Source organism: Anser anser, assembly GCF_964211835.1.
Source record: "Anser anser genome assembly, chromosome: 6".
NCBI lineage: Eukaryota > Metazoa > Chordata > Aves > Anseriformes > Anatidae > Anser > Anser anser.
The window spans coordinates 36582467-36609828 of record NC_139726.1 but is presented as its reverse complement, the minus strand read 5'-3'; the positions used below and the strand labels follow the sequence as shown (position 1 = coordinate 36609828).

The window sequence follows — 27362 nt, the reverse complement described above, 5'->3', positions numbered from 1 at the left end:
ACGTTACAACTCCTGTCTTCTCTGGAGCAGACTGATTTTTCTCCCCCCCGTGTATTCACTGTAGTTGCCTACATCAATGCAATCTGAAGTCATCTTAATTAGCAAGCACTTACAAGCCATTTCTTTGTTTTTATACCCCACCTGACAGTGCTGATTGACAAAGACCAATCCCCCAGATGGAAGCCAGCTGCTTTAGAAGAAGTCAGCGATGAATTTGTGGACAATTGTTTTAAGCCACTGGGAAACAACGATCTCAAGTTGTAATGATCGAGTCCATTGACACCTTACACAAGTGCTTAATTTTGTGATATAAAAATGAATCGCAGTGTGGTAAAGCTTGACACGACTTTTAGCTAGCCTGAGATTAGTAAGTCTGCTTTTTTTGTGATCAGGTACATTCTCTTTTCTTAAGCTACTGTAATGACAACGTAATTATCTCTCGTATTAATAAGGGGAAAAATGACTTCAAGGCAAACTACTCTTCTTACTGCTGTTAGACAGTGATTAACTTTTTTTTTTTTTTTTTTTGCATCAGCTGTTAGGAGGAACCGTGCAGGGAGACAGCGTGGTGAAGGGATGACCTAATAAGCAAGAAGTCAGGAGACCTTGGTGTTCTTGGCTCTGTCAGTGAGCTGTTAACCAGGATTGTGCCTCAGGTTCTTTTCTATACAGCAAAACTAAAATATACTTACAGCTTTAAAATGGTCAACACTACAAAGGGAAATGTAAGACATGCCAAATTCATGATGCTAAGTGGTCTTTTAAATAAAAGATCAGACTGACATAGTATTAGCCTGAGAGCAAGAAATTGTTCTATTGATTTAACGTTTGGTCAGTATTCAGTCTTGCCACGTGATACAGACATTGTTTCCAACGTCATAATATTGCCAGAGGCTACAGCACGTTTCTGTTTGCTTGTCAAACCTTTTATTTTTTTTTTAATGCCATTGATTGAACTGCATAATGAGTTTTTTATGATTTCAAGCATTGCTAGAGCCTGTCCTGGTCTCACAGGCAAAGCAGTAACTGTCTCAGAACTTGTCTCAGTGCCAAGGAGAACATTTGCTGCTGCTGCAAATTTGAGCTCAGCCCTAATACCGCAGGGGGCTGGAGCTGAGCTGTATCAACCAGTCTGGGTTCACTTTCATTTATATCCATGAACATCCTGAACTGGAAGTGTCCCTGTCTGCTGGGTGGGAAACTTGTGAAAAGCAGTAGGAACTGATGATACAGAGCGGTGGAAAACAAAGTATCTGCTGCTACATAGATCCTGTAGTTCTTTAACACAACATAGCCTAGCAAGTGTGTTTGTGGGCATCAACATCTAAACAGTTGGCAAAAAACCCCTCACTGTATGTTCAGTAAAGGTTGCTGGGTTGTGATGCTAACAACATTTACATATGTATGACATATATGTATGGTTATATATGACATAACCAGAGCCCCTTGATACAATTATAATCTTTTTTGGATAAAAATAATTTTTCTATTGTGTATGCAACACAGCTACAAATCTTTGTTCAGTGTTAAGACTGCACGCTTTTTTATGGCTAATCAAGTCAGTATCTGTTGCAACTTGTTTCTAGTTATAGACAGGTCACAAATACACAATTCTGGCTCTGAAGACCTAGGAAAGATGAACCACTGACATTAAAGGAACAAGACTTCGGTTCAACACAGTCAGTTATCAGCAGTGGGGAATTAAAAAAGGCAGAGCCACGGTGGAGTTCTCGACATTGGACAGGTTTTGATTCCAACAGTAATGGTCTGCGCTGGCTTCGGGCTCCTTCCTGCCCAGAAGCTGCTGCCTGGAAACGAAGTTCAGGAAATTCAAGCATCAAGGTGAACTTCTAGATTGAGGTGAGCAAAATCAAGAAAGGAAATGGCACTTGGCATTGTCACTAGATTCTTTAAGATAAAATTGGTAAAATTTCAGCTGCCATTTAATGTTACCCTGTACGTATTTGCTATGAGATAGTCCCTGAATTTATTTTCAAAAGTAGTTGAGAGGCTTCGTTAAAACCTTTAGGATAACTTCTGAAAATATGACTTGAATTTCTACCTCATTGGTGCTGTAAGGAATGTAAACCTCCCCCTTCTTTTTATTTTTTAATATTTTACATTCTTAAACAATGGCTATTTTTAATTTATTTAAACAAAATTGGTTCATTCCAATATTCTTGTACAAAACCAGCAATTGTCAGCTACTATAAATAACAGACAACAGAGCAATCCCCAGGGTTGTAGGGATCATGCCTTCTGTGCTTGGAAAGGACCTAAAACACTTTAGCAAAAGCATACTTCTGAATGAATAAACATCAACTTGCATGTTCATTTGCTTCCAAAATTTTTGTGAAGGGGAATTATCCCAAGCTCATGGTAACAAGACCTTGTCCAATCTGTGCATTTTTATCAAATAAAAGTCTTACAAGCAGAATGGTCATTTTAATTTTATTTGGTCCACAAGAAAATATTTTCCACAAAAAATATTGTAAAAATATATTGTAGTGTGTTTTATTTGGGAGTACCGATGTGCCATATTACAGAAATGTCAATTTTATAAAGTTGTGCTGCAGTTAACGTGTTTTAAACCATTATTAGGATATCAAGTCAGTCACATAGTACCCACTCAGACTATGCTTTTGTTCCATGGAGAAAGCAGAAAGCAAATGTATTTTAACTCCTAAATAGAAGTACGTGTTTTTTTTCCAAGTATGCCAGTCCGATACTGGAATGCCTTTATTACACAAAATCAAATCGAAGAATCGGTGGCAACTTAGCACAGAAAGTGGCTTTACAAGACCAGAGAATAATCTAATGATAAGTAGACAGATGGAATTTTATTTGGGTAAAGAAACCTTTATTTTTATTATTACTGTGTGTCACTATTGCATCTTTTAAATATACCACAGAATTCTGGGAAGAAATCTCCTTCAGTCTCTCCCAGCTGTAGCATCGAACAGATTTAATTATTTATTTTTACTAGGGCTAATGGCTTTATTTACTAAGGACAGTTTCATGTAGAAGATTTATTTTCCTGGTGAGAAGCTGCCCCCCCTGTTTCCTGTAAGCTGCTTTGTTCTCCACGTGCTGTGAGCTCTCCCTGCAGCGTCAGGCACAAGCCAGCAGGACTAGCACTTCAGGCCGTACTGGAGCTGCTGTAGTCTTCAAGCACGCGTGAGGGAAGACGAGCTTTGTGGCTGCGGGTGAGCGACTGATGCAGACACAACCAGCACCATGCCATCCTTCCAGTGGCTGCCTGGGTAAGCTGCACAGCTGCCGCACGGCCCGCACACCAGCTGGGAGCTCACGGTCACACATGCTTCATGACACCCAGGTGACTTCTCCTTTGGGGACACGTTGAGGATTTATCAGTATGGATGCTACAACTTTCCTGTAGGCTACTTTACCTTCCATTTCTGCCTGCTGTTGGGCCCTGCAGCAGCAGCCTTGCAGTGGAGGAGCTGCAGAAAAGTGCTGTGTGCTATGGCTACCCCCAAAGAAAAGGCTCCAGATGCTGCAGCAGTGAGCCCTGCAGCACCCAGCTCCTCGTGGCAGCCACTGGGGTACGTGTGCACGGGCCAAGGCAGATCGTACCTAAATCTTGCAAGTGCATTTAGGTGAGTAAATTTTTCTGATGCTCATCTATATCCACCTAGCTGACAAACAACGTCTGGGGAGTTGGGGCCATTTATTTTTCATTTAATTACTGTCTTCAGCACATTAGCTCTTGAGTTAACACTAATGTTGCAAAAAGGTTAGCTTTTTTGTAATAAAGCTTTCTTTTAGCTATATAAGAAACATTAATACTCTGTTTAAGCGGTATCAAATTAACATATACTGATCAAATCAGTGTTTTGTTTTTGCTTTTTAATTCACTCTTGCATCTAGCTTGGAGCTTTTTTAGATATGGCAAACATAAGTTATGATTCAGCGTTCTACATGCTTTAGAGCTTAAAGGAACACCACTGTTAGCAGTAGAATTTAAATGAGCCATACTGCCTTCTTTACATACGACTTCAAAGAAGATGACATTACAACATAAGCGGATTCTTTCCCTTTTTCAGCAAAAGCCTGAGAACAGTTTCATGAGCAGGGTCTAGTCTGGTCAGTGTGAATTCATGGCAGTCTTGTGCTGGGTTACAAAGAAGTATTTTTTGCCACTTACTCCTGATACAACCACTTCCCCACTAAATGAACTTCAAGTAATGAAGTTTGTGTCACAAAGTTTGGAAAATAGCCGCGTCCCCTCTCAGGTCACGTGTGAGAATAAGCTAAAAATAACCATTGAAACGGACCTCTTTCTGCTTGCTTACCATTGCCTGAAAATCATACTTTGTACCAGTTACTAGAACTATGTGTACCTTTTAAAAATAGTAACAGTTTTTGCCAGTATGGAAAGCATTTTTTTTTCTTATAAAATGACAACATAAAATGGAAAGCACTTTGATCTAGGAAAAATCTACGTCTGTTAAATTGGCTGTAACAGAAAAAGGTGCAAACAGGTGCTAAAAAAAAAAGCAAGCTTCTTACAAGGCATGTGCTTTGTATAAAATGTCAGCAACACTGGAGGTTTAAATGACTAATTTACCTCCTCCTCAGTACATCAAATCCCAGTTATGAGTGCAGTAGGTCAGGCTTCAAGTCCTGGAGAGGCAGGGTGCAGCGTGAGAACTCGAGCTCAATAAAATCGCTAAAGAATGTAGTAGCCCTTTAGCGTTGGGCCTAAGGCTTATTCACTAGCTCAGTGCTCTGCTCAGGCTTGAGGTTCCTGTAGTTTGTATTTGCATCATCAAATGGTTTTATCAGTGGGTACGTGATGAGTCTGCAGGAGCTGAAGGAATGCATACTGTGCCCAGGGCGTTACATTAGAGTGAAATTTCAGTGTAATGCCACCATAGTCCCATGAAATAAATGCTCCTAAAACATTGCTACACCAAAAACCCACAACAAAACAAAACAAAACACAATAAACAATACAAACAAACAAAGCAAAACAAAACCCCAGCGTTGTAACAAAAAAAAGTAAACAGCTTTGGTTTGAACACAGTGATGAGATGTTAAACTGTCTTGCTGTGGGATTCTAGAGAATAGACTTCATGCATGTACAGAAGCCAGAGCATCTGTTAACTTAATTATAATGCACTGTTTATCAATATTGTAACGTTTCTCACTGGTTCTATTCAGAATGGAAGTTGAGAAGTATCATAATCCATATGGTTCCCTGAATACTATTTGGTTTTATAAAATGCTTCTTATCACCTTCATTATTTTGTGGTTTACAGGCTTAGTCTGGTCAAAGAATCAAAAGTAAAATTTACAACAGCAGTTATCTTTGCTACATAGAAGAACCTGGTTTCACTTTAGCAGAACACAAACAAATTTGCCAAGCATACGGTCCTTACTTTCACCTACAAACAGGCCATACTTTTTTTATGCAGTACATAAAAATAATCCGGGCTTTGTTCTTAAGCATCTTTGGGGGCCTCTGTGGCAGTACTTGTTCAGCTGCAAGGCAGCTGCATTATTTTCCTCCTCTTTTTTTAAGACTTACTTCAGATCACACTCAACATGAAGACAGACTACACTCAACTTACGGCTGATAACAAATAACACTTGATTAAGAGATTTTAGTGTAATCCAAGTAGTTTCTTAGCAATATAGATTAAAAGGCATTTTTTCCAGCCTCTCCTTGCAAATGCATTCAGCTAGTGGCAGTATGCTCAAGTCACAGCTGATTTTACTTTATTTGCACTAGTACCGAATAAAACTGCTCAGCAGACAGGACACGCACTGTGAACGAAGGCTCAGGGCACATCGCTCTCGATAAAGGGAATGTCGCTGTATTTGCTTTCTGTCACTGCCCACTGTTTCACCGCCTGATCAAGAATCTCATGGGAGAGACGGTGTGCATAGTCCAGCACTATGGTGCTCGATGGACCTTTCTCGTCCACCATCACTGCTATCAGTGATGATTTCTCCCCAGTGCATCCTTCGTTACCTTCCCTGCTCCCTTCAACCAGGATGGCGTTTGAACCCGGAAAGGCATCCTTGGATTTGATGCATCCCATGGTACATTTGAAAATGCAGCTGCAAAATTCAGTTCCACGGCATGTTTTGGTAACCTGGAAATGGTTTCCTCGTTTGTTGCACAGTGTTGCTGCTTCTCGCCAGCAGCTGCAGTTGTTTCGGAGGAACAGAATATCTCCTTTAGTGCTTCTTTACTTCTGGAGAAATCTGTCAAAACAGTGTTTCATGTAAATGAAATATACAGCTTACCGTTCTCAGTGAGCTCAAAGGAAAGCTGGATTTGCTACAGAAGCTTGTAGAACCAACTGCGCACGGCACGCATAAAACGTTTTGTTTATCAGTAACATCCATCTACTACAATTATTAGGCAAAGTCTGACTTGAATTCAAGATGCCCTTTAGTGCAATTCCCAGTATGTGGTATGAACTAGTAAACCATATATAATGGTCTGTATGCAATATAAATGCAAAGATCTAGGGAAAAAGAAGTTTCTTCCAAACAGATCACACAGTGCTATTTTCCTCAATCAGTAAACAAATACCATTTAACTCCAGAGACTGCTGCTGTTCAAAAAAGTGAAAACAAACAACCCCCCCCCCCCCACTGACAAAAGCATCACGCAACAACACCTAACGAGACTCAGGTTACTTAAAATGCAGGGAGATATGCTCAGCTTCAAGAACAAGTGCTCTACAAAGCACCTGACCTCCAGATGTGGTTCACAAGAACTTGCTAATAGAAGTTTCTGCTTTTTTCTCCTTTCTCAACACATGAGAGGGTCCTGTTGTCAAACTCATCAAGACTCAGAACTGTTTCCTCCCCAGTTCTGCTTCATGTTTTCTGTTTACTAGCCTGCAGAGCTGGTGCTCAGGCTACTTTCCGTATGCAGGCAAAGCAGAATTCATGCTACGCCTGACTGTGCTTGGCATGAGCGTACCCACTTCCCAGAGTTAAGAGACTGCCAGCCAAAATAAAGACTGTGCTGCACAGAAACCAACTGTTCCCTACAGCTTCACACGATGACGTTGTACTAAGGTCAGCCAAAGTTAAACATTTTTTGTAAATAGCCTTTGAAAACATAATTATGGCAAAGATGCGAAGCCTTGTTTATTTAATTTACTGGGGGAAATAGAGGCTCCAAGCCGGTAAGCTGATCACAGGCACATATTTGCAGAGGAAATCCATTTGCAGGCAGGCAGTCCTCACAGGTAGGACAGGGCTTCCTCAGCCCAGCAGCTGACTCATGAGAGTCAGGTTCCTGGTGACAAGCTTCCCTCCTCCTCCTGCTAGTTCTTGAACACATCCCTACCTCTTCAGGAAAGAGGATGTGAAACTGGAGCCCAGCACTCAGAAGCAGTGGGTGGCATTCCTGGCAGAAACTCAGACCTGAAGGGCTCCTGAAGCCACAAGGTAGGTACAAACATTTTTGTATCATCTGCTCGGTATCAGAACATCTCAGCATTTTAGAAAAATGTTTGTAAATCACTCTAATAAAATTCTATAAGTTTCTATTGTCCATAATGACATGATGCAGCATATGCCAGACCCTGCCACTAGCTTTGGTAGTTTCAACCAACACAGAAGAGAGTGAAACTATTGGGGAGATTTTTATTTTAAGAACTTGCTATTAAATGAACACAAAGAAGGATTCTCTTAACTGCACAAGAAACCATATATATCCCTCGGGAGATTTATGAAAAAAAAAAACAACAAACAAACGTGAGGCTCATACCTATGTTTTTCAACTACATGTATTAATGAAACTTACCATGCTTACAGACCAGAGGCCAAGGAGATGTCTGAATGCAATTCAGACTTCTGAATAATTCAAAACATTTTAATAGTTTTTTCTTGCACACATCTAATTTCAATATTTATCATTAATAAAACATTAATAAAATAATTTCCTTGCCTTTTCCTTGCCTTTCTGGACAAATACATATCTCAAATGATCTACTATGGTACAGAATCACCAACAGCACTGCTAATACCCGAAAGCTGCAATCTTTATCCAGTCAAGGTAATTCACAAGCTTCATGTGTGGTACACAGCCTGCCCTTCTCATTACACTACCAGTGACAGTCAGAAGTTTCAGGTTAGATCTCATGACCTCCTTAGTCTTAGCCAGAACTATAAATATTATAGATAAAAACCTCAGCTTCTCCTACCATATTTTGAATAGTGTTCAGATGTTCTATGCCACAGTTGATATACCAATGTATTTTTGTCAGTTTCATCTCAACATTTTATCTAACGACCATCTGAATTTGGATTTTTTAATCTAAGGTTGGAGCCAAATTCTTTTCTATGTTACCATTTTTGGGCACTTTTCAGAGGGGTTTTAGTATACCGGTTTTAGTTCATGTTTTATCGTGTTAAGATGTTTTGCTCCTACAACTTGGAGATTTCCTTTCCCCTTTTTAAGGGACAACAGATGAGTTAGCATCTAGCAGAAAGATGGAGGTAATGAGAATAGAAGGAGGACAAACATCTCCTAAAACAGGCAAAAAGAAAGGCTAGCATCTTCCTCTCGAGGATTTACCTCTGTTCCCACCTTCTTACCTCTGCCTTTTCATTTGTGCTCACTCAAATGTTGGTGTGACTGTCCTGTGCAGAGAAAGGGGTGGGCTGGAAAACTGCTGGATAGCAAGACATGCAAGACAACTAAATTGCTTCAAATTGATTAGTAGTTAGGCTTAATGCAAAGTTATTGACCCTAGTTTCAATTCTAGACTCTTGCTCGTTTCATTATTTATAGAGTGCAGTCCTTACCAAGTCGGTGTAGTATGTTTTATAGTTTGCCTGCTCTATTTGAGTTAATAATTGTTGGCACATAAATGATCGTACATGAAGTTGCCCTCAATCTTCTGTTTTCCTTTTTTTCTGACAACTGTTGCTTGCGCATATGGGATAAAGCACTGTTTAAATCCTCCCTACCTAACTCATCTCCAGAGTGCTAAGTTATGACCTGGAGTTTAACATGCCTAGCTTTTTGCTCAAAACTCACTTTTTTTTTGGGCGGGGGGAGGAAGGGAGGGGTGCCAAGAGTTCATTTTACTCCTGGCACAATGCTTTATTCAGCAACTGCTCAAGGCAACACTGTCAGATAAGAATCTGTGTCAGCATCCAAGCTGTAACCTGTGGTCAGGTGCATTTCAGGAACCACTGCATAGATGGTTCAAGGCTCAGGCCAAAACCTCTGTGGGTGTAGCTGCTCGCTGGACACGCTTTTGTGCTCAGCTCAGGCAGAATTCGGTGTGCTGCCATCTGTTCTGTTCCACTCTTAACCAGGAGTTAAAGCAGCACCATTACAAGTCTTAACAGATATTCTCTTTTTAAAGACCAATTTTACAGTAAGTGAAATATATTTTTCAGACAAGCTAAATCAACAAGTTCTTGTGCTCAATTTGGGTGGACATGTAGTCGATAAGCTTTTAAATACCTCATTTAACTTCAATTCTATACACACTCTGCGTTGTTTCTAAAAGGGTCCTGAAAACGTATCCCTGGAATTTCAAGTTCAGGTGTTGTTTCACCTGTTACTTAACTATACGTCCATGCACGGTGGCAATACAAAGACAGAAAATATTGAGGGAGCTGCACCATGCTGAACTCACCTTGCATGAGAGGGCCAAGCAGTCTCTTTGCCAGCCTTCTTCAGTGTTTCCTGCCAAGCTAAGTCCATTTCTAATCACTGCTGAAGAAAATAAAACAGTATTAAAAAGATGCCTGCAGTTTCCTGCAGTTTCATGCCGTACAAAATACAGAAAGAGGGGGGAACAGGATGGGAGACATTAATAGCATAACTGCAGTTTTATTTAGATAAATAAAGATGTTTTAGCATTAAAATCATCAATACAAAATTACAAAAGGATAAATGTGAACTATCCAAAAACAAGAATTTCGTTTCTCTCTCTGGAATATGTTTACATATGACAGAGAGAGGCCTAAAAGAAAGCTTTCCTGACATGCAGCATCTGTAGCTATCACAGGCAAATAGGTTCCTGCTACCATGTCAATGGTTTCCATCAGTAAGACCTTTGAAGAATCTCTGTGAAGACCAGTACTACACTGCAATGAATCGCTTTCTCTAACGCTCTCTATTTTAGCTGTCAGCTGATTAAAAATAAGTCATACTTTTCAAGATAGCTCAGCGTAGCCTTGCCCAGTTGGACACAGTGGGTAATTTCTGCCCTAACGGAACCAGGCTCCTCACTTCCCAAACTTGTAGGTTCCAACGTGAATCCCTGTAACGCGGAGGCATTTAGCTTCTTCCTCGATGCCCATGAGGGAAGCTCAGTGTGCTACTTACCAGTAATGCATCTGCTTTTAACAAATCATCCCCCTTGTCCCCAGTACAGCACAGACAGCTTCACGGCTGGGACTCTGCAAAGGGAATTGATAAAACTTAGCACTTAGGAAGGTGTCAACGTTGTGTATTGTCGCAAAGCTAGACGAATCTCTAAGTGCTCTCCATGCAGAACTCTGCTTGCCTGCTCACCCCCAGTGTTTGACTTTGTCAAATGCAAAAGGATGATGCAGCACTTCAGAAATTACACCGAGTGAGAGGCTGCAGCAATGTATGTCCAGTACCTAGCCCTGGGCATGCAGTGGGGCCACTGCTTGGGTAAGGGGCTCCTGTCCCACTCGCAGGATGTCAGCCCTCTTCCCCCTACCACAGCAAGTCCAGGTAGGGACGGTTTCGGCTGGGCTGTAGGAAGGGTATTATGTCAAGCATCTGGAGTGCCCCATCTTGTGTCTAATCTTAAAAGTCCTCTCTGATTTTCTCCATCTCCGAGAGAGATGCCGAGACCTGGAACATTTATCATCCAAGCACAAAGGGAGAACGGTCAGACAATCACAGTGCTGTCATTACCAGGGGAATTGTATTACTCTGTTGTAATAAAGCCAGCTAAACTGAAGCCTCTTGCTTTCTTGGACTATGAAAAAGCAGCAGCACAGTTTTCTGGGCTGTTGGAGAGAGGAGGAGTTTGAAATTTTTTATAATATTGATGTTGCAGAATAGGGATAGAAATGTTATTAACGGTTCAGCACAAGTTCTCCCTACTGTCGATAGCAAAAACTAGCAACGGGGCCTCCAAAACTACCCACAAAATATACATTGCAGAAATACCCAACCAGTGGTTATGCATGCTAGCTAGATGTGCAGCTAGCCTTAACAGAATTTCTCAGCCTTTGAAAAATAGCATATATTTTTTTCTTCTAAAAAACATCTGAAAAATTAAACACAAAGGGAACAAAATTTCCCTATATTTCCACTGAGATTACAAACTTCTCTCAGACTTATGTGGGAAACATGCCAGACAAGCACACCACAAGGAAATTCAGACCCACCCACGCTGAATGACAGGTGACCTAACGTATTAACAAGCAGAGGTAAACCAAGCAGCACTTGGGGCACCCAGACCTCTGGGCTGCACCTTACCACATTAAATATTTACGTCCTCCCTGCAATAGCAGAGAGGAGCAGAAACCCAGCACATCCTAAGGCTGCCTTCCCTCTCCCTAGCAAGGTGCGGTGTCAGGCACGAGGGCACACGACGGGTATTCCCAACAGCTACGGCACCCAAATGGCGGAGGGACGAAATCATGCGCTTAGTGCGCAGCACCCCCGCCAGCGCCGTACGATTCAGAGGCTCCCCTGTGCAGAGCAGCCCCAGGCAGGGGCTCCCAAAACGCTCCAGCCCAGCAGGTTTACGTTTCTGCCTCTCCTTAACATCCAGCTTTCTGCAAATCCTACAGAGCAGATGCATGGACACGCGTTTATGAGGAAGTCTCTTTCTAATCACAGGAGAAGAAAGTTAAAATGCTATTTTAAGACGATTCCCAAGACTCAGCTACCTCAGGCAATCACTGAAATACCCAAATACACCAAAACAACCCAGGCAATGACAAGCAAGCACAGAGCCTCATCCCTCACAGGGCCGTTCCCTCTCCCTGGTGTTGCTTGCTGCTGACAAGAGATAAGAGCTGCAGATTGGAGGGGCTGGATGCAGGAGATGCAAACAATCGCTGTGCCGGCAGGATTAGAGCGTCAGTGAAAGTCTCCTGGCTATCTCACAGCACATGCTGGAATTTTAAAGCCTCCCTCCCTGGCTAGAACCGATTAACTTCTGCGGGCTTCTAAGCCAGCTTGTAGCTGACTGGGGCAGCAGCACAGGACTGGGTAGCACTTTTCTTTCAGTCTTTCCTTCCAGAGTTAGGCATGACCACTAGCTCGGTTAAAAAGGCTTTTCAATAAGAAGATGGTTGGTGCAGCAAGCAAAGGTGAAGCAAGGAACCTTTACATCAAAACAGCAATACCTCAGAAAACAGTCGTGCCATTAGGTCCAGTCCTCAGCAGTCAGACAGTTTGTTTCCATCCAGGAAACAGTCTTGTTAGAAGCTAAGATCGCCACGTGCTTGGTAGCTCTGTCATTTCATGAAAGTAGAAGTGTGCCCCAGTCAGCCTGTCCTGAAATCCTCCCTCCTGCCTTCAGCACAGCAGTTTGTCTGCCAGGACTGCATTCAGCTTGGAGAGCAGCCTGAAGAGAAGAGGTGAAGAGGACGCTGAAAACTCCTTACACGATCTGCTCTCGTTTAGCTTAGCTGCTGCCCATGCAACCGTAGGTACTACTGCATCTGTCAGAACGTGGAGAAAACACGTCCAATGCACTCACTCTGCTTGGCTTTTCAACGCCTGGTGGTTTTGCCCCCCAGGATACAAGCAAGCAGGCGCTTATCAGTGGTGGTACAGCCTCTCTGACAGACCACGGGCAAGGGAGAGTCATTGACTCACCATCCCCTACACAAGAACAAGCACGCGGTGCCTGATATTTATCAAAACTTGCTTTCTCAATGAATATGACCAGACCAAATGGAGTTTCCTTATCAAGCAAATCTTCAGAGTGAGGCTGTAAAAGAAAGGGATGAAGGACTCGAAGATGCTGAGCTGCTCAGAAGCTCCACCTGCAGGAAGTGTAGCCAAAACTGAAGGAACCCAACCACAGAAATTACAGAGGAAAGCCTTGCTTCAGAGGGAGGAAGAGCTAATGGTCATGGAGGAGACCTGAAACTCCCTAAGAACCCAGACCCAAATCCCAAACGGTGCTCAAAGACATAGCAAATGGATATAGAGTGTTTACCCCAGACCTGCAGCAGTTTCCTTGCCCTGAGCGACCTGGAAAGATACGGATACTGTCTCAACACCTTTCTCAGCAAGGGCCAGAGAATCGCAACCACCTGCCCCAGGATGCCACTGGTGGGTTCCAGCGCTCACAGCAGCTACTGTCAAGGCTACGCTGAGGAATGTGCCCAAACACCAAGCTGCTCAGCTTGGGCTACGACTGAGGACCTACGAAGCCTGCTCCTGCCCTCCCCAGGTGCCAGGCAAGGACAGCCTGCTGCAGACAACGACCGGGGACGCCAAGATCCTGGGGAGCGAGGGAGCCCCTCCTCCTGTTGTCAGTGGCTCCTTGCAGCGCGAACCGGTGAGCCCCTTCCTTCCCGCAGGTATCTCACCCTGACGGGCTCACCTTTACCCTGCAGCTCGTGCCACCAGGCTCAGCCGCCAGCACAGGACCCGAAAGGCAGGAGCACGGGAGGGACTGCCCGGGGGGCACAGGGGAAGGGGCGACCGGCAGGGAAGAAGGGGGGGGGGGGGCTTTTTAATTTAATTGCCCCACGTAGAGATGTGCCGGGGGCTCCCACCCCCCGAGCACCCCCCCTGCCTCCCTCCTCCTCTCGCGGGGCGCCCACCCCGCGGTCCCCCCGTCCCCTCTCCCCCCGACACGTACCGGCGGCACCGGGGCTGCTCCCTCCGGGCGCGGGGCGGCGGCGGGGCCCCGCCTGCAGCCGGCGGCGGGCGGAGGCGGCGCGGCTCCGCCTCACGCGGGCGGGCTGGGACGGGGCCGCCCCCCCCCCGGTGTCCCCGGCACCCTCCCGGGTGTCCCCGGCTCCCTCCCCGGCCCTAAGGGTCGCGGGGACCCGCGAAGGAGAGCCCCGGCCCCGCGGAAGGTGCCCGGTGCAGCTGGAGGATGCGGGGCTCCGGCGTTTCTGCACAGGGCGAAACGAAGGTGGTGCGGTCTGAAAAGCGGCCGTGTGGGTTCTGAAGAGCTGAATAATAAAGTTCTCGTCAGCCGAAGCCTCCTATTCACCAAAAAGATGTACAGCTTTACCTGACGTGGCTGGGCTGCCTTGCACTAAGGTACAGTGTGAGAATCAAACCCATGTCACAAAATGGGGCTGCTTCACTGCAACAACCCATTTTACATCAGAGAATCATTAAGGTTGCAAAAGACCTCCAGGATCATCTGGTCCAACCATCCCCCTACCACCAATGTCACCCACTAAACCATGTCCCTAAGCACCACGTCCAACCTCTCCTTGAACTCCCCCAGGGACGGTGACTCCACCACCTCCCTGGGCAACCCGTCCCAACGCCTGGCTGCTCTTTCTGAGAAGAAATGTCTCCTCATTTCCAACCTGAACCTCCCCTGGGGCAACTTGAGGCCATTCCCTCTAGTCCTATCAATAGTTAGCTGCGAGAAGAGGCCGACCCCAGCTCCCCACACCTTCCTTGCAGGGAGCTGTAGAGAGCAATAATACGCTATGTAGCGTGCATAGTTAAAAGGAGGCTATTTTAATTAAAATGTTGTTGATGGAAAAATGTTCCGGCTATAGATTTTTCTTTTTCCTGAGTCTCTTTTATATTATGCATTGCTTTTACATTCTGCATGCAAGTGTGATTTACCAAAGCACTTACTTTCTTAAAACTAGTATTTCTTAAAATACTTTCATGATGTTTGCAATCACATTGATTAAAAGTAGGAACAAGTGCAATCGGAGTAAGCCTGAGCACAGGCCACAGAAATTGCTCAGTGCTGCCCTAGTTTTCAACCCTGTTACTACCAAAAGTACATCACAGTGGCAATTGCACGTTTGCTCCAAACCTTAGGGCACAACATTGATTTCTAGATCAGGATTATTTTTGGAATGTCCCATCCTCCTGCTCTCAGATATGGTTCAACAGTTTCAAACTTTGAATAAAGAATATAAATGTAAACCTTAATTGTACTTTCCTGCATGAAGATACCTCTAACATTAAAAACATAATACATAACCCACTGCTATAAATTTGATGCTTCTTTTTTGTTGTTACTTAACATGCGCATACTGGTATAGCTGAAATGAGAAAAACAGCACAAGCCAGCAGCATATTCACTGAGCTTCATGTACATTATAATGAATCCTCAGCACTGTGTGAGAATAGCTGACTTACCATCAGTCTCCTCTGTGACCGTGATGAAATACTTGGGGAAAGACCTGTTCTTTTCCAAAACATGTGTGAAACACCCCAGACAGCAGTAGAACTTGAAGCACGTGCTCGGTTTTACGTATGTACTCACACTTCCACATAGGCATCGGTGTCTTTGGGGCTCAGGGCTGAGCTGCAGTGATTCATAATCTTACCAAGTCTCCAGCAGAAACACCTGTGCTAAAACATTTGGAACTATTCAAATCACCACGTTTGCAAACTATTCTGTAAAGAAACAACATTATTTACTTAGAACTTTTCTGGATACTTATAAATGTGCTAAAAAGTTAATTACGACTATGTTAAACTATAAAGGTGGTGTGCCTCCACCAAATGAGATACAATGTGTGGGTATTAAATACAGGTGCTAATATGGGAGAAAACAATTGTCAGCAATAAAAACTGAAGAAACCAGAAGAGGGGTTATAAACTAAATTATATGTTTCTATACAGCACAGTTTTTTAGTCAACTGAATGTAATAGATGTTAGATACTTCTGTTTCCACAAGTGTTAGGGGATAATCTAGAAATTAATAGAAAGTTTGGGAAGTCTGTCTAGAACAATCTTAGGAATCTTTAAAAAAACAAAACTTAATTCACAAAATGGGTATTGGTTGTTTAAGAAATCCTGTAATATTTTAAAGAAATTATATCATACCACATCTCATTGAAATACTGTTCAAAAGCCCACAGTAAGAAAATGTTGGTGTTTTTTTGTGGAACAGGGATGACAAAGTTTCCAAAAAAACATTAAGTGGGAAAGAGGAAGCTTTTGTCCTCTGTTTTCTGTAATATAAGCCCTGAAAATGCTTTCCTTACTTCTGCTTTCCAGTCAGAAACTTGATGCCTGATTGAAATAAACCTCATCCGTTCTCCATCATTTTTATACATCTCCCAGCTTCTACCAATGCTTAGCAGTTTTACCAATAAGCATTGATAAGACAGTACATATTTAGAACCGAAAAGCATAGCTGTCTGGTTTAGGTTCTGTCTTTTGTAGCACTGTTACAATACGTGGCTTATATATGATGAGATAAAAGCAAGACCGGAGTCTGGCCTAAGGGAGAAGACTTTAGGACAAAAGGTTGATGCCAAGCAGTTTATTACATATAGGACATTAAATCTGCGAGAGAAAGTCAGGGATTCATTGACAGTTGGATTATTAGTCACACCAGATAAAAGTGCTTAGTGGGTTGAGATACTTTTGTAATGTAGAACCTCATTTTATATGCACCATATGCTCCAGAAGCATAAGTAAAAGAAAAATTGCTTTCAAGAGAAAAGAAAACAACAAATTACTGAAAATTCAAGACTGTTTTGCAAGTATCTTGTGACTCATGCTAAGCAGTTTCACCATACTGGATTCTCTCAGGTTGTTTTAAACTTGAAGACAATTATACAGCAAAAGCCTAATGCTTTCCAAATGCTCTTGGGGCTTTTCACAAGGGGTAACTGTGCTGGAATTCAGAGAAAGCCAAGAAATTTTACAGAAATACTTCTGAGTATTAATTGTCATTCAAGATAAAAATATTTCTTTAACAGTGGAATTTCTTCCCACGGAAGGAAGATGACCATTTCAATTAGTGAAGAGTCATTGGTGGCAAGCCCTTACCTGGTTTTTGCGCTAACAGAGGAGTAAACTGTGCTCCCCAGGGAATGGCAAACGTTGGCTTCATCTTGGTGTCATGGCAGTGACAAGGATTTTTCTGTTTTCAAGAAACTTCTCTGAACGTTGACTCTTGCTGTGGCGCGTGTAGCAGCCAAGCGTTCAATCATCAGGGCAGCTCTACACATTCATCATGAAGGAAAATCTGAAACAGCAGTAATAAAAACTTCCCAGGAACCTGGGGGAAAAGGCAGCTATACCTTTTGCTTTTGTCTGTGTCTGAAGCTGGAGATGACGTTTGGTGGAAGGCCTGAGCCTGAACATCAGCTGTCCATGAGATGCAATGTGGACACGTGGCTCCAGCTTTCCTCCTGCCTAGCAGCTCACATGTGGTTTGGAGACAGTCCGTGCAGTCAGACACAAACCCCCCTGCACACGCAAACTGTTCGTACCCTGTGCCCAGGGCTAGAAAACATAAAACAGGAAAACAGCAAATACCAAATATTATTTATGTTTTTGTGAATAAGGCAGTAAAACAGCCAGAGAAATACTCTTAATTTATATGCACGTCTTCTTTTCTTTCTTGTTTGCTCAAATTCTAAAAGCAGTGAAATGAAAATTCCCCTCAAAGCATTGGAGGACACTGCAAACACGGCACAGGCCTGCAGCACAGCAAGGAGATTAATCAAGCATGAGGCATTAGAATATTGCAAAGAGGATCAAAAGAGATTTGTGACTGAAAAGCCACACACCAGAATTACAGTCAGCTGAGAAGCTGGGCAGACAGAAAATGGTAAATCTTTTAAATTTAGATATCTTCTAAATTCTTCTAGATAAATTCAAAGGTTGGGTTGTGCACTGCAATGTGTCACGCAAGGCCTCCTCGTGATGTGAGGCTGCAGACAACACCATCTTCTTTCTAAACAGAGAATTCTTGTTTTGTGAAAATCAAATATTTAATGTGATTTTGCTTTTTTGCTAGGTAATACGGCCACCGATGTGCCAAAACCTAAGAGCCCTGAGGACAACAACAGGCAAAGCAGTAGCCATGAATAAATTGCCACACAAATGGAAAAATAATACAGAGAAATAACAGTAATGTAAGGACCCAATCGTCCCATAACATTCCCTTCTCCACAGTAAAAATCAGTCCTAAGGTTTCCAATACAAAAAGAGATTAAAATAAAATAGGAAATAGAAAATTGCATCTCAAGTGAAATAAAAGCATACTTCACTGCAGACAAAGCCATGGATCAGCAGGGCAGTGACACAATAAGACCCTGTTCCTCCCAATCCTGTAACAACTGTGGATGTTCATATACTTAAGAAGGAGAAGTAATGTGTTCCAGAGGCTTACTGTACAAACATCTGTGTGCAGCCAAACTACCTTCAAATTTTCACGCTGAGATAAACATCATTAGGAGCACCAAACAACCTTAACAAGTATGAAACGAGTAACAGGCTTTGTACCTGTGCTGGATCTAGCTGGGATTTGTCCACAGCAGTCCGTGTGGTGCTGCATTTTGGATTTGTAGCTGCAACAGTGCTGGTGACTCACCAGCATTTTGGCTATTGCTGAGCGTTGCTTGCATGGCTCTTTGCTGGTCTGCCCGGCAGGAAGCCCCTAGGAACTAACATGTTCCTGAAAGGCACCCTTCACGTGTTTTTCTGGGCAAGGCTAAAGATGGGCATGAAACTGAAAGTTGTTTTCCTAATGCCTGCTGTAATTCTCAACAAAACAAAACAGACAAACAAAACCCAACCCTTGCCTGGAAGATCAGTTCCTAAACCCTGAGAAATTCAGCCATAAGCACAAGCTTCTGAAAGGCGTGCACCCACCTCACATTAAAGGATGTCCTCCATTTCATATGTTGTCCACCTGCCTGCCCAGCATGCCCGGGGGTGACATCCAAAGGGCCCTGAACTTACGGTGCAGTCTGAACCGAGCAGTGCGCTAATGAGGCGGGCAGGAGAATTGCCTCCTGAGGGGATTTTCAAATAGGAAATGAGCCAGAAGAAGAACAGCTTAAAAAGAAGCTGGGGTATAGACTGCCTGAGAGGCTGCATTAGGGCAAAGACCGAGGACTGAAGGAGAAGAGTGCTGTGGATACGCGTCCCTTGGGGAGGTTTATGGGTGACTGGATCAGAGCTGCTGCTGCAGAAGACGGTTTCATTTTCTTAGATTGCCTTGTTGGCTGAGATCAAGTCCTGTGTGCTTTTCTCTCATACACCAACAGCACCTTTTGCAGCACAAATGTCAAACATGTTCCTTTATAAAGTTATAAAATGTCTTCAGCTGTCACTAAAATGAGAAAATTTTCAGAAGAGTTTAATTTACCGACAAAGAACTGTCCTCATGATTGCTGTACATAATAAATATTTTGTCATCTGCAGATATTATCCAATACCCTGATTATCTAATTATCTTATCATATCTAAGGCTACTATCCAATATTTCATATCCTTTCCACTATATATCAAGAGGTTTTCGATTGCATAATTTTAAAATCAGAACTCTTGCACACACTGAAATTTATGAGTAGACAGATTAAACAGCAAGAAAAAAAATGGGGGGTGAAATAAATGACGGCACATAGATTAAACAAGATAATATTTCTAGTTATGAAAAAAAAAAGTATCTATAACCACATGGCAAAGAAAAAAAAATAAAAAATGATTTAATTCACGGTATACATAGGCCATCATACCTCTAACTCTGCTTTGATCTAACTTTGGTTTCTGGAGGAAAGAATAACCTTTAACATGGTACAAGTAATTTCTCTTGGGGGAAAAAACTGTCTTGAGGAAATCATGAGCATCACAGAACACTCCAATTGAAATAAAGGGTAGTTATGGATGGTCTGTATAATGGTTACACTTTACTAAGAGATTCACCAGAGCATGAGTGCATGGCTCAGGAGCCTTTTTTTAGGTTATGGCCTACTGTTCTGCTTTTAAGTCTCAGTCTGCCTAATTTCCACTTAATTTTAATTCCAGATATCCACTCCTACCTCAAATACAGCAGCGGAAATAATATTTTCGTTGGAAGACAGACTTGGACAGCACAAGCTTGCTATATAGAGGCTTTGACTGCTTTTTATTAAATGTTTTGATAAGAACATTTCTAAAAGTTTAATGACTGAAAAGTCTGAAAATATTTAATTGGCTAAGATGCATGATTCTAAATAATGCATAAAGCTTACGACCAGATACTGCTAAAAAAATAAATAAAAGAAAGCTGAAGCTGGTATGCCACTAACATGTGATTTGAAATGGTGAAGGGTTTGCAGAGTTGGTTCGGGATAAGGCCAGGACTAAGACCTGGGTTTCTGTAGCTGGAGTTACCTGAGATCTTGTATTCACCACTGAGTGGAGGTGGAAACACCCGTAGGTTTGGGACTGGCAAGGGCTCCTGTGTTAAGCCAGGGCTCAGGCACATCCATCAAGAAGTATCAGACATTTGTATCAGTATGGGATGGAGTCTCAGGTCTGAACAAGGAAACACACGTATATTTAGTTGTGTACACAAATAACGTACTACAATCTAATATCTCAAACCTAAGAGCTGTCTTGCACTTCGTTTTGGCACAGTGTTACATGGTTAACTTTTCTGATTTGATAAAGTAGTTGGAAAGGTAAAACAACCACCGAAAGACAAATGGATCACAAAACATCCAGCAAGACTATCTTGTCCTGGGTGGTCTGCCAATGACCCCACAGTATAATATTGCAAATTAACTCCTATTAACTGGAATATCTTTCAGTTCTCCTTCTGGCTGTCCATCCTTCTTCTTCCCCCCCCATGTCAGAAGTCTGTTCTTTGATGTCTGAATTAAACATTGTTTGTCCCACGTAGTCGAAAGTTCAAGATACTACTTGTGGGCTGCACAGCATCTCACTAGCTGGAAAAAGTTAGTCAAATCCTGACTCTGTGATCAGAGGCCAAGCCACTGGATATGATTTCCACAGCAAAACTTGTGTCACTCAGCACCAAAACAAGCCTGCATTTAGTGAAAGAGAGGAGTCATTCCAGTAGCTCAGCCAAGAGCCCACAAACACATGGTCTGACAAATTCTTTTCAGCAGGCGTCAATAGTACAGACAGACAGACACATTATTTCAAGGCTCATTTCTTCTGAATCAGAGGGGATGAACTGGAATGAACAGTTTCAGCCGAACAAGAATATTGAATATTTTTATCTCTCATCTACGAACAGCATCACGTAATATCAGCAACTAAATAACAACTTAATTTCTGTAACCCCTACCGCTTGCCACCTTTTATCTAGCTACTTACAGGCTTGCAGAGGTCTCACCATCGCAGCATCTTAGCGCATCGTAACTTGTGTTCTCTTAACTATCTTCTGGGTGGAAAATTAGAAAGAAAATATAATGGTGGGGAAAGGACAATGGGGAAATGGGACAATGAGAGGGAACAGGTGGGATAGCTTGCAAACCCTGTAGGCTTAACCTGTGCATGCACTAGAGTACTGCATAGAGAGCTCTGATCAAACGAGATGAGGTACAGCACCAGGCTAATGAGATTATAACGCATCCTTTAGCAGCCCTGCTGTTGTGCTGGGTGGCTCTGTATTGCACTGACAGCAGGGACTCATCCATGTCAACTCATCCGAAGTTGGCTCTGGTGTCCCAGTACAGTGTTGCTTTGCATGGTGCAGGCATGCCCAACAACCAGGCAGGCAGGTGGCTGCTTTTATTGATACAAATTTGGATGGTTGGACTAGATGATCTTGGAGGTCTTTTCAAACCTTAATGATTCTACGATTTTGTGAAATAGTAAAGGCTATTTAACCATTAGTACTCTTACTGCTGCTGGATGGGAAATACTAAACTGATTTGTGCAAGGTCACACACAATCTGGAGGCCAGAATCAGAAAACTGTCCCTTCAGTTTATCATAATTACCCCTTGTGTCAAGACTTCATATAAGAAAAAGATGACTTCACACTTGCATAAGTAAGTGACAAAATTCTCATTGACATCAGTAGAGACAAGACCCAAGTTTGAAGATCCTTTAACCAAATAACCTTTCCTTAGTGCCCAATGCCAAACCTCTGAGTTTTGCCAGTCATGTTTTTCTATGCTGAAAGAAACATCCCAGGCAACTACAACATATTTACAGTTGTAAACAACTTGCTACTCAATTAACTATTGTCATGACTTTAATTAATAAAGGGTTTTGTAATTATTTTCTATAGTCTTTTGACAGAATTGATTTAAAATACACTAGATAGAAATCTGCTACAAATACAAATATTATTTAATGCAGATGGATTGTTAAATTTACTTCCAAGACTTGCTGCACACTTATTATTCAAGCAATCTATGCCAAACATACCCAGAGTGACAATAAATCAATGACTTGTAACAGCGAATGTAATATATTATTCCATGGGTACCACACACAGCTGTCACATCATCCTGTTGTGATATTTGCTTGATGTTCAGATAATAACGCAGTTAAGAGGACAGTGTTCCTCACCTTTTTCTTAAGGTGAGTAAAGAATGAGAAACATCTTCTTGGAAAGATGCTTGTTTGGAAACACTTTTGAAACATTAGCCCTCTCAGGAGAGGCAGCAAAAATCTCTTCTGTCATCTTACATGAGTAGCTTGTGAGCCATGTTGATTATTTCAGACTGAAACTTAAAACAAAATATGGAAGACTAACTTCATTATTATGAGAAGTTGCAAGTTTTGTGTGTTTTTAACTAATTAAAGCTTCAGTTCTCTGAACGATATGCACCAAGTAACAGCCACTGCAGCTGGGCATTTACATTCAGGAAATTATTTTTGGAAGAAGCTCCTGGTTGATGCAAAAGGGCAAAGGCCACTGGAATTTGAAATCAAGAAGCACAGTCTATTAGGGTTAGATCCACAGCCTTTGGAAGTCTATATGATCTAATAAATCATTTTAATGCATGTAGTTCAGACTGCCTTTGGAATTTGTAGCCTTTAGTGATATTCTGCGATATTTTATTAGTATTTACTTAAGGTTCTGTATGTGTGCTTGATATAGAGTGGAATTGCACACAAGGTTTGGTTTCTTCAAGCAGCACGGTAACTGTTTTTTGAATCTTCATCATTTTTCAGATTTAGTATTGTCACTCCGGTCTTTGAAAGAACGTGATATAAATTCTCTGCATTTGACTGTCTTGGTATCATAGACATGAATAAAGACTTTTGACAAATGATGTTTGTGTCCCTTTGGATATTGGTACAGCTTTTTTATTCTCTGTAGCAGAAAACTAGTAATAGGATTTTTTTTCCCCTTTCTTTTACCTATGGATTTCACAAACAGGGTTAGAAATGTTTACATGGACATGCTGATGAACTTAACACAAGTCACTACAAACAGTATCCATTTCCCCCATCCCCAAAGACTCAATGCTACAACAGTCATGAGAAGACACTTCCAAGATTCTCAGTCACTTTGTAAAGTCATCTCTGAGTGTCAGTCAAATGAGCAAAGCCTGTTTGTTTGAGCTGTGAAACCTTTTTTTCCTCTTTTTCTTTATATTCTGCTGCTCCTGTGCTCAGGCATATATCAAATGGAAAAAAAATAATTCTAACTTAGTTCTTGAAGTCTTAGCTATGCAGCAGGTAATATTATAGGTAACATTAAGTATGAAAACCACTGCACAGTAGTAAAAATATCAGCGTTTTCTAATTTTACCTTTTAAGGAAAGGTTTTCTAAAATAGAAAATAAACGCCTATGTGATACAAGCTTACCTTTGAGAATTTTGGGGTTCTTGTTCACTGTTAAATTACATTTAAGGGATGTCACCAATAGAATTATGATCTGTTGTAATTATCACCCCAATAAAACTGCAGTATTTGAAGTAGTGCAGTGTTTAAAACTATTATATATATACAAATACATATATTTAACTTAATATTCCATACATACTAACTTAATATTCCAATACAATACATAGGCAAATTTAATCTGTGCAGATTTCTTTTTAGATACAAGACACTTGCATCTCATGGAAAAAGCTAGAACCACGCAAAGCAGAACAGTTCAGCGTTCCTCTTAAGAGCTGCAGTTCTCGTGACATTTGACCATGCTTAAACTGGATATGACTCAGGAATGATACCTTCATTCTACCTCCCAGACAGACAGATTTATAGAACAAATAATTCAGTTGAGATTACTGAATATGCAGTCAGTCAGAAGGAAGAACTGCATTGCTTGCAAAGCTTATAGGATTTTATGTTTATTTTATATATATTTAATATATAAAGGACAATAGGACTGAATAGCTGAATTAAAAACTTCTGTTCAATGTGCGGGTGTTTTTGGAAACTTTCAAATACTGGTATGCAGAATGAGTAAATAAAAGACAACTATAGTTAATCTACAGATGTATTATCAATACATTGACATGCCTGAAATATTGTAGACACTTTTAAGATATTGCTGATTATTCCATCCTAAAACTAACAACTCCCTCATGGAGAAACCAGAGAGAAGGAAAAGAAAATGGTACAGAGCTGGAACAGCCTAATATTGAAGAAATGGAGCTATTTACTACAGAAAAGAAAGAACAGAAATCTAAAATTTTGCACAGAACAGAGCAGGCAGATAAGAAATTGCAGTTTCCTATTTCCCACAGAAAAGCACAATAGACCCTATAATGAAAAGGAAAAAAAGAAGTAAATAATGATAATAAGAGGTTTCTTTTATATAATACTTAATTAGACCACAGGAGATGCTACCTTCATATTGAATTCAGAACACGCAGCTTTACTGTAACATGCAAGATAAGGTTTGGAAGGGATATCTTATCTCATGACTTCAAGATAAAGACAAGCCTTAGCAGAAATCAAAGTGAGGACCTGTAAAATGGCAGATTATTTTGCATGCTTACAAACATTTCCTAATGATTATACAATTTCTTAGTGCTCATGATTTTAGTAAAGAAAAATAATTCTACAGAAGACTCAAAGATTTTTGTTACATGTTAGATACATAGATGTCATCTCTGATTTCCAAGCCTTACCAGATTATGCAAGTTTACCAGGCTTGTTTGAATTATTATAAACAAACAAACAAACAAAAAACACAACTGGAGGCATATGACTACTCTGACACTCATGAAAATTGTACTGAGTTCCATCAGCTTTTCTATTGATATCTACTTTTTAATGATATTCATGTTCTATTTGGATTCTCTGGTCTCTTCCTCAGACCATCTGTAGAATTGCAAAACAAGTTTTCAAAAAAAAAAAAAAAAAAAGGCCAAGAATAAACCAGTAAATCAACCAACCAACCAAGAACCCAAAGCCACCCTATTTTATAAAGGCTGCTGCTGCTGAAATGTGTGAACAGAATATCTAGATGCAAACTGCAACTGATACTTCAACTTATTGTTCAGGTAAGCTTGATGTAGGATACAAATGAACCAGTGTAGATAGGATAAGAATGGGTCAGTTCTTTAGCCATGCCTCAAGAACTGACCTGAATCCTTTTGTGATGAATCAAAAACATGCACTTACCCCGATGAAAACTGTGCCAGCTCTGAGCAGGTCTTCCTGTCAGCATGAATCACATGTTAGTCGTGACTACTCAGTAATTTAGCACTGACTGAAACAAGGCAGTGGTGGTCCATTTGGGCAGGCTTCTTCCAGTTCCTTGCCCTTCTACTGCCTTTGTTACTATTTTGTAATTCTGTGGAAGAAAGAAGGTGAGAAAGGTTACACCAAAGCAACATTCTGAAACAAAATCTGACCTACCCCAAATTCAGGTTTAAACAAAACACTTCATGCTCAGCCCTGCGTCAATGGAGGACTGATAAATATTCATTTACCACTGCTGCAATCTGCAGCTGGGAGAAGCATGCCACTCCCAAGCTCGGTAGATGTTCCTTTGGAAAGCATGAAGGACTTCTTGCAGAAGCCATGCGTGTTAACACTGGTTCTCAAAGAGCAACTCTATGCTGACAACTGGCTTCAATGGGTCAGCTTAGAAAGTCAGATGGTTTGCAGGAAATACCCTCTCTGAAACTACTCAAAATGTAAACATTAAGAGTATTTCAGGACTTTAATCCTATAAAATCTAATTGAAAAGAACATATCATGCCTAGAAATTACTGAACATGGTGATATCCACAAGCTACGGATACCATTATAGTGAAAAATACTTTTTGATTAGATTCTCTTCAGGAAATCAAAATAAAATTACTGGTGTCATAAAGAAGTCCCATGAGTTGGTACTTGCAGTGCAATGTCCTGTACCACTCTGGGCTAACGCAGTTTGAGGCCATTCAAAGAGATTGTTGAAACAAAGAGCATCTTATTTGCTTGGTAGAGCTTTCCAAGGTGTTACGCAAATGACATCCCTCCCATTGTCATATGGCTGTTTGTGTTCCATAATTTTGCGTGACTCAAAATAGAGGCTACAAAATCGTCTATCAGTTTTCCCTTTTTTATTACTCTTCAGTAGTGACAAATACCTGCAAATGAATTCTAAATTTAACCCTATATAGTAATGGTCAGATAATTAGCTGTTAACTTCACTGATGATTAATAGACTAGCCTATTAATTTATAGTGATATCAGCTGACACAAATCTTGGCCCCAAGTGCAAGAAGATAAGCCTGTCACTAAATAATTAGCATTTTTAAGTACAAAATAATTCCTCTGTGAAAGAGGAATAAGTAATTTCTTCTTATCATTTTGGTAGACTTTTTCTTTTTTCTTTTAAGAAATGCATACCATTTGTTGTGTAAGAGAATTCAAGGAATTATTAGTGGTATTAGTGTTTTCCTAGTTAACGGGAAGAAATATAACAGAAAGGTAATCTCTTTTATTAAGCCAACCAGCGCAATAAGAAAAAATGAGCAAGCTTTTGAACACAACCTGCTCTTTTGGCTCAATATCTAATTAAAACCAATATTGTATACATGTATGTACACGCACCCCATAGCTACACAAATACAAAAATAATATTTTTAATGCAATTTAGAATCTAATGAAGTGATTTTTCAATACCAAGTTATCACTGGGATATTGAAATTAACCACACTACTTTCTCAGAGGTATTGATATAAATCATTAGATTACATCAACCAAACTTCAGAACTGGTGAAGCAGCCAACTGTACAATTCTAGTCAATAGTTATTAATTCACTTTCCTTTGATCTAAAGGCATTGGACAAGGTGTCAAAATGCCTTGCAATCTCGTTAAGCTACTTGGATGATTTGTAGAAAGTGTAACATGCTAATTTGATACAATCAATCTTATTTCCCATTTGCACTGTGTTACTAATTTTATCATCCATCTATTTCGATCAATATGCGCTACAAAGCCTTAAAGGTTTGGTTAGACTAATTTTTTAATCGATCATAAGCTTTTGCATGCATCAAGACTTTTCTTACTTGTTAAAA

The 27362-nt window shown here is 41.1% G+C and overlaps 2 protein-coding genes across 11 annotated transcripts in view; one reads left to right on the top strand and one right to left on the bottom strand.

The window, feature by feature from the left end:
* HIBCH (3-hydroxyisobutyryl-CoA hydrolase) overlaps positions 1 to 2437 on the top strand; it is a 44790-nt gene extending 42353 nt beyond the window's left edge. For both annotated transcript variants that reach the window (XM_083842927.1, XM_083842928.1), the window contains one exon: positions 149 to 2437. In XM_083842927.1, the coding sequence (XP_083699053.1) occupies positions 149 to 264 (116 nt within the window). In that variant the 3' untranslated portion in view covers positions 265 to 2437. The remainder of the gene's footprint in view (positions 1 to 148) is intronic.
* Positions 903 to 27362, bottom strand: part of LOC310902056 (small membrane A-kinase anchor protein) — a 74432-nt gene continuing 47972 nt past the window's right edge. The window contains exons 1-10 of one of the 9 annotated variants that reach the window (XM_083842952.1): positions 20298 to 20437; positions 17213 to 17417; positions 16959 to 17132; positions 15311 to 15526; positions 13827 to 14178; positions 13176 to 13210; positions 12355 to 12575; positions 10343 to 10416; positions 9648 to 9727; positions 6075 to 6237 (exon numbers count right to left, since the gene is read on the bottom strand). In XM_083842952.1, coding sequence (XP_083699078.1) covers positions 12471 to 12575; positions 13176 to 13210; positions 13827 to 14178; positions 15311 to 15373 — 555 coding nt within the window. In that variant the 5' untranslated portion in view covers positions 15374 to 15526; positions 16959 to 17132; positions 17213 to 17417; positions 20298 to 20437 and the 3' untranslated portion in view covers positions 6075 to 6237; positions 9648 to 9727; positions 10343 to 10416; positions 12355 to 12470. Of the gene's footprint in view, positions 6238 to 9647; positions 9728 to 10342; positions 10417 to 12354; positions 13211 to 13826; positions 14179 to 15310; positions 15527 to 16958; positions 17158 to 17212; positions 17948 to 20297; positions 20438 to 25472; positions 25645 to 27362 lie in introns of those variants that run through there. The other 8 variants (XM_083842954.1, XM_083842955.1, XM_083842956.1 and 5 more) reach the window with 8 other exon arrangements.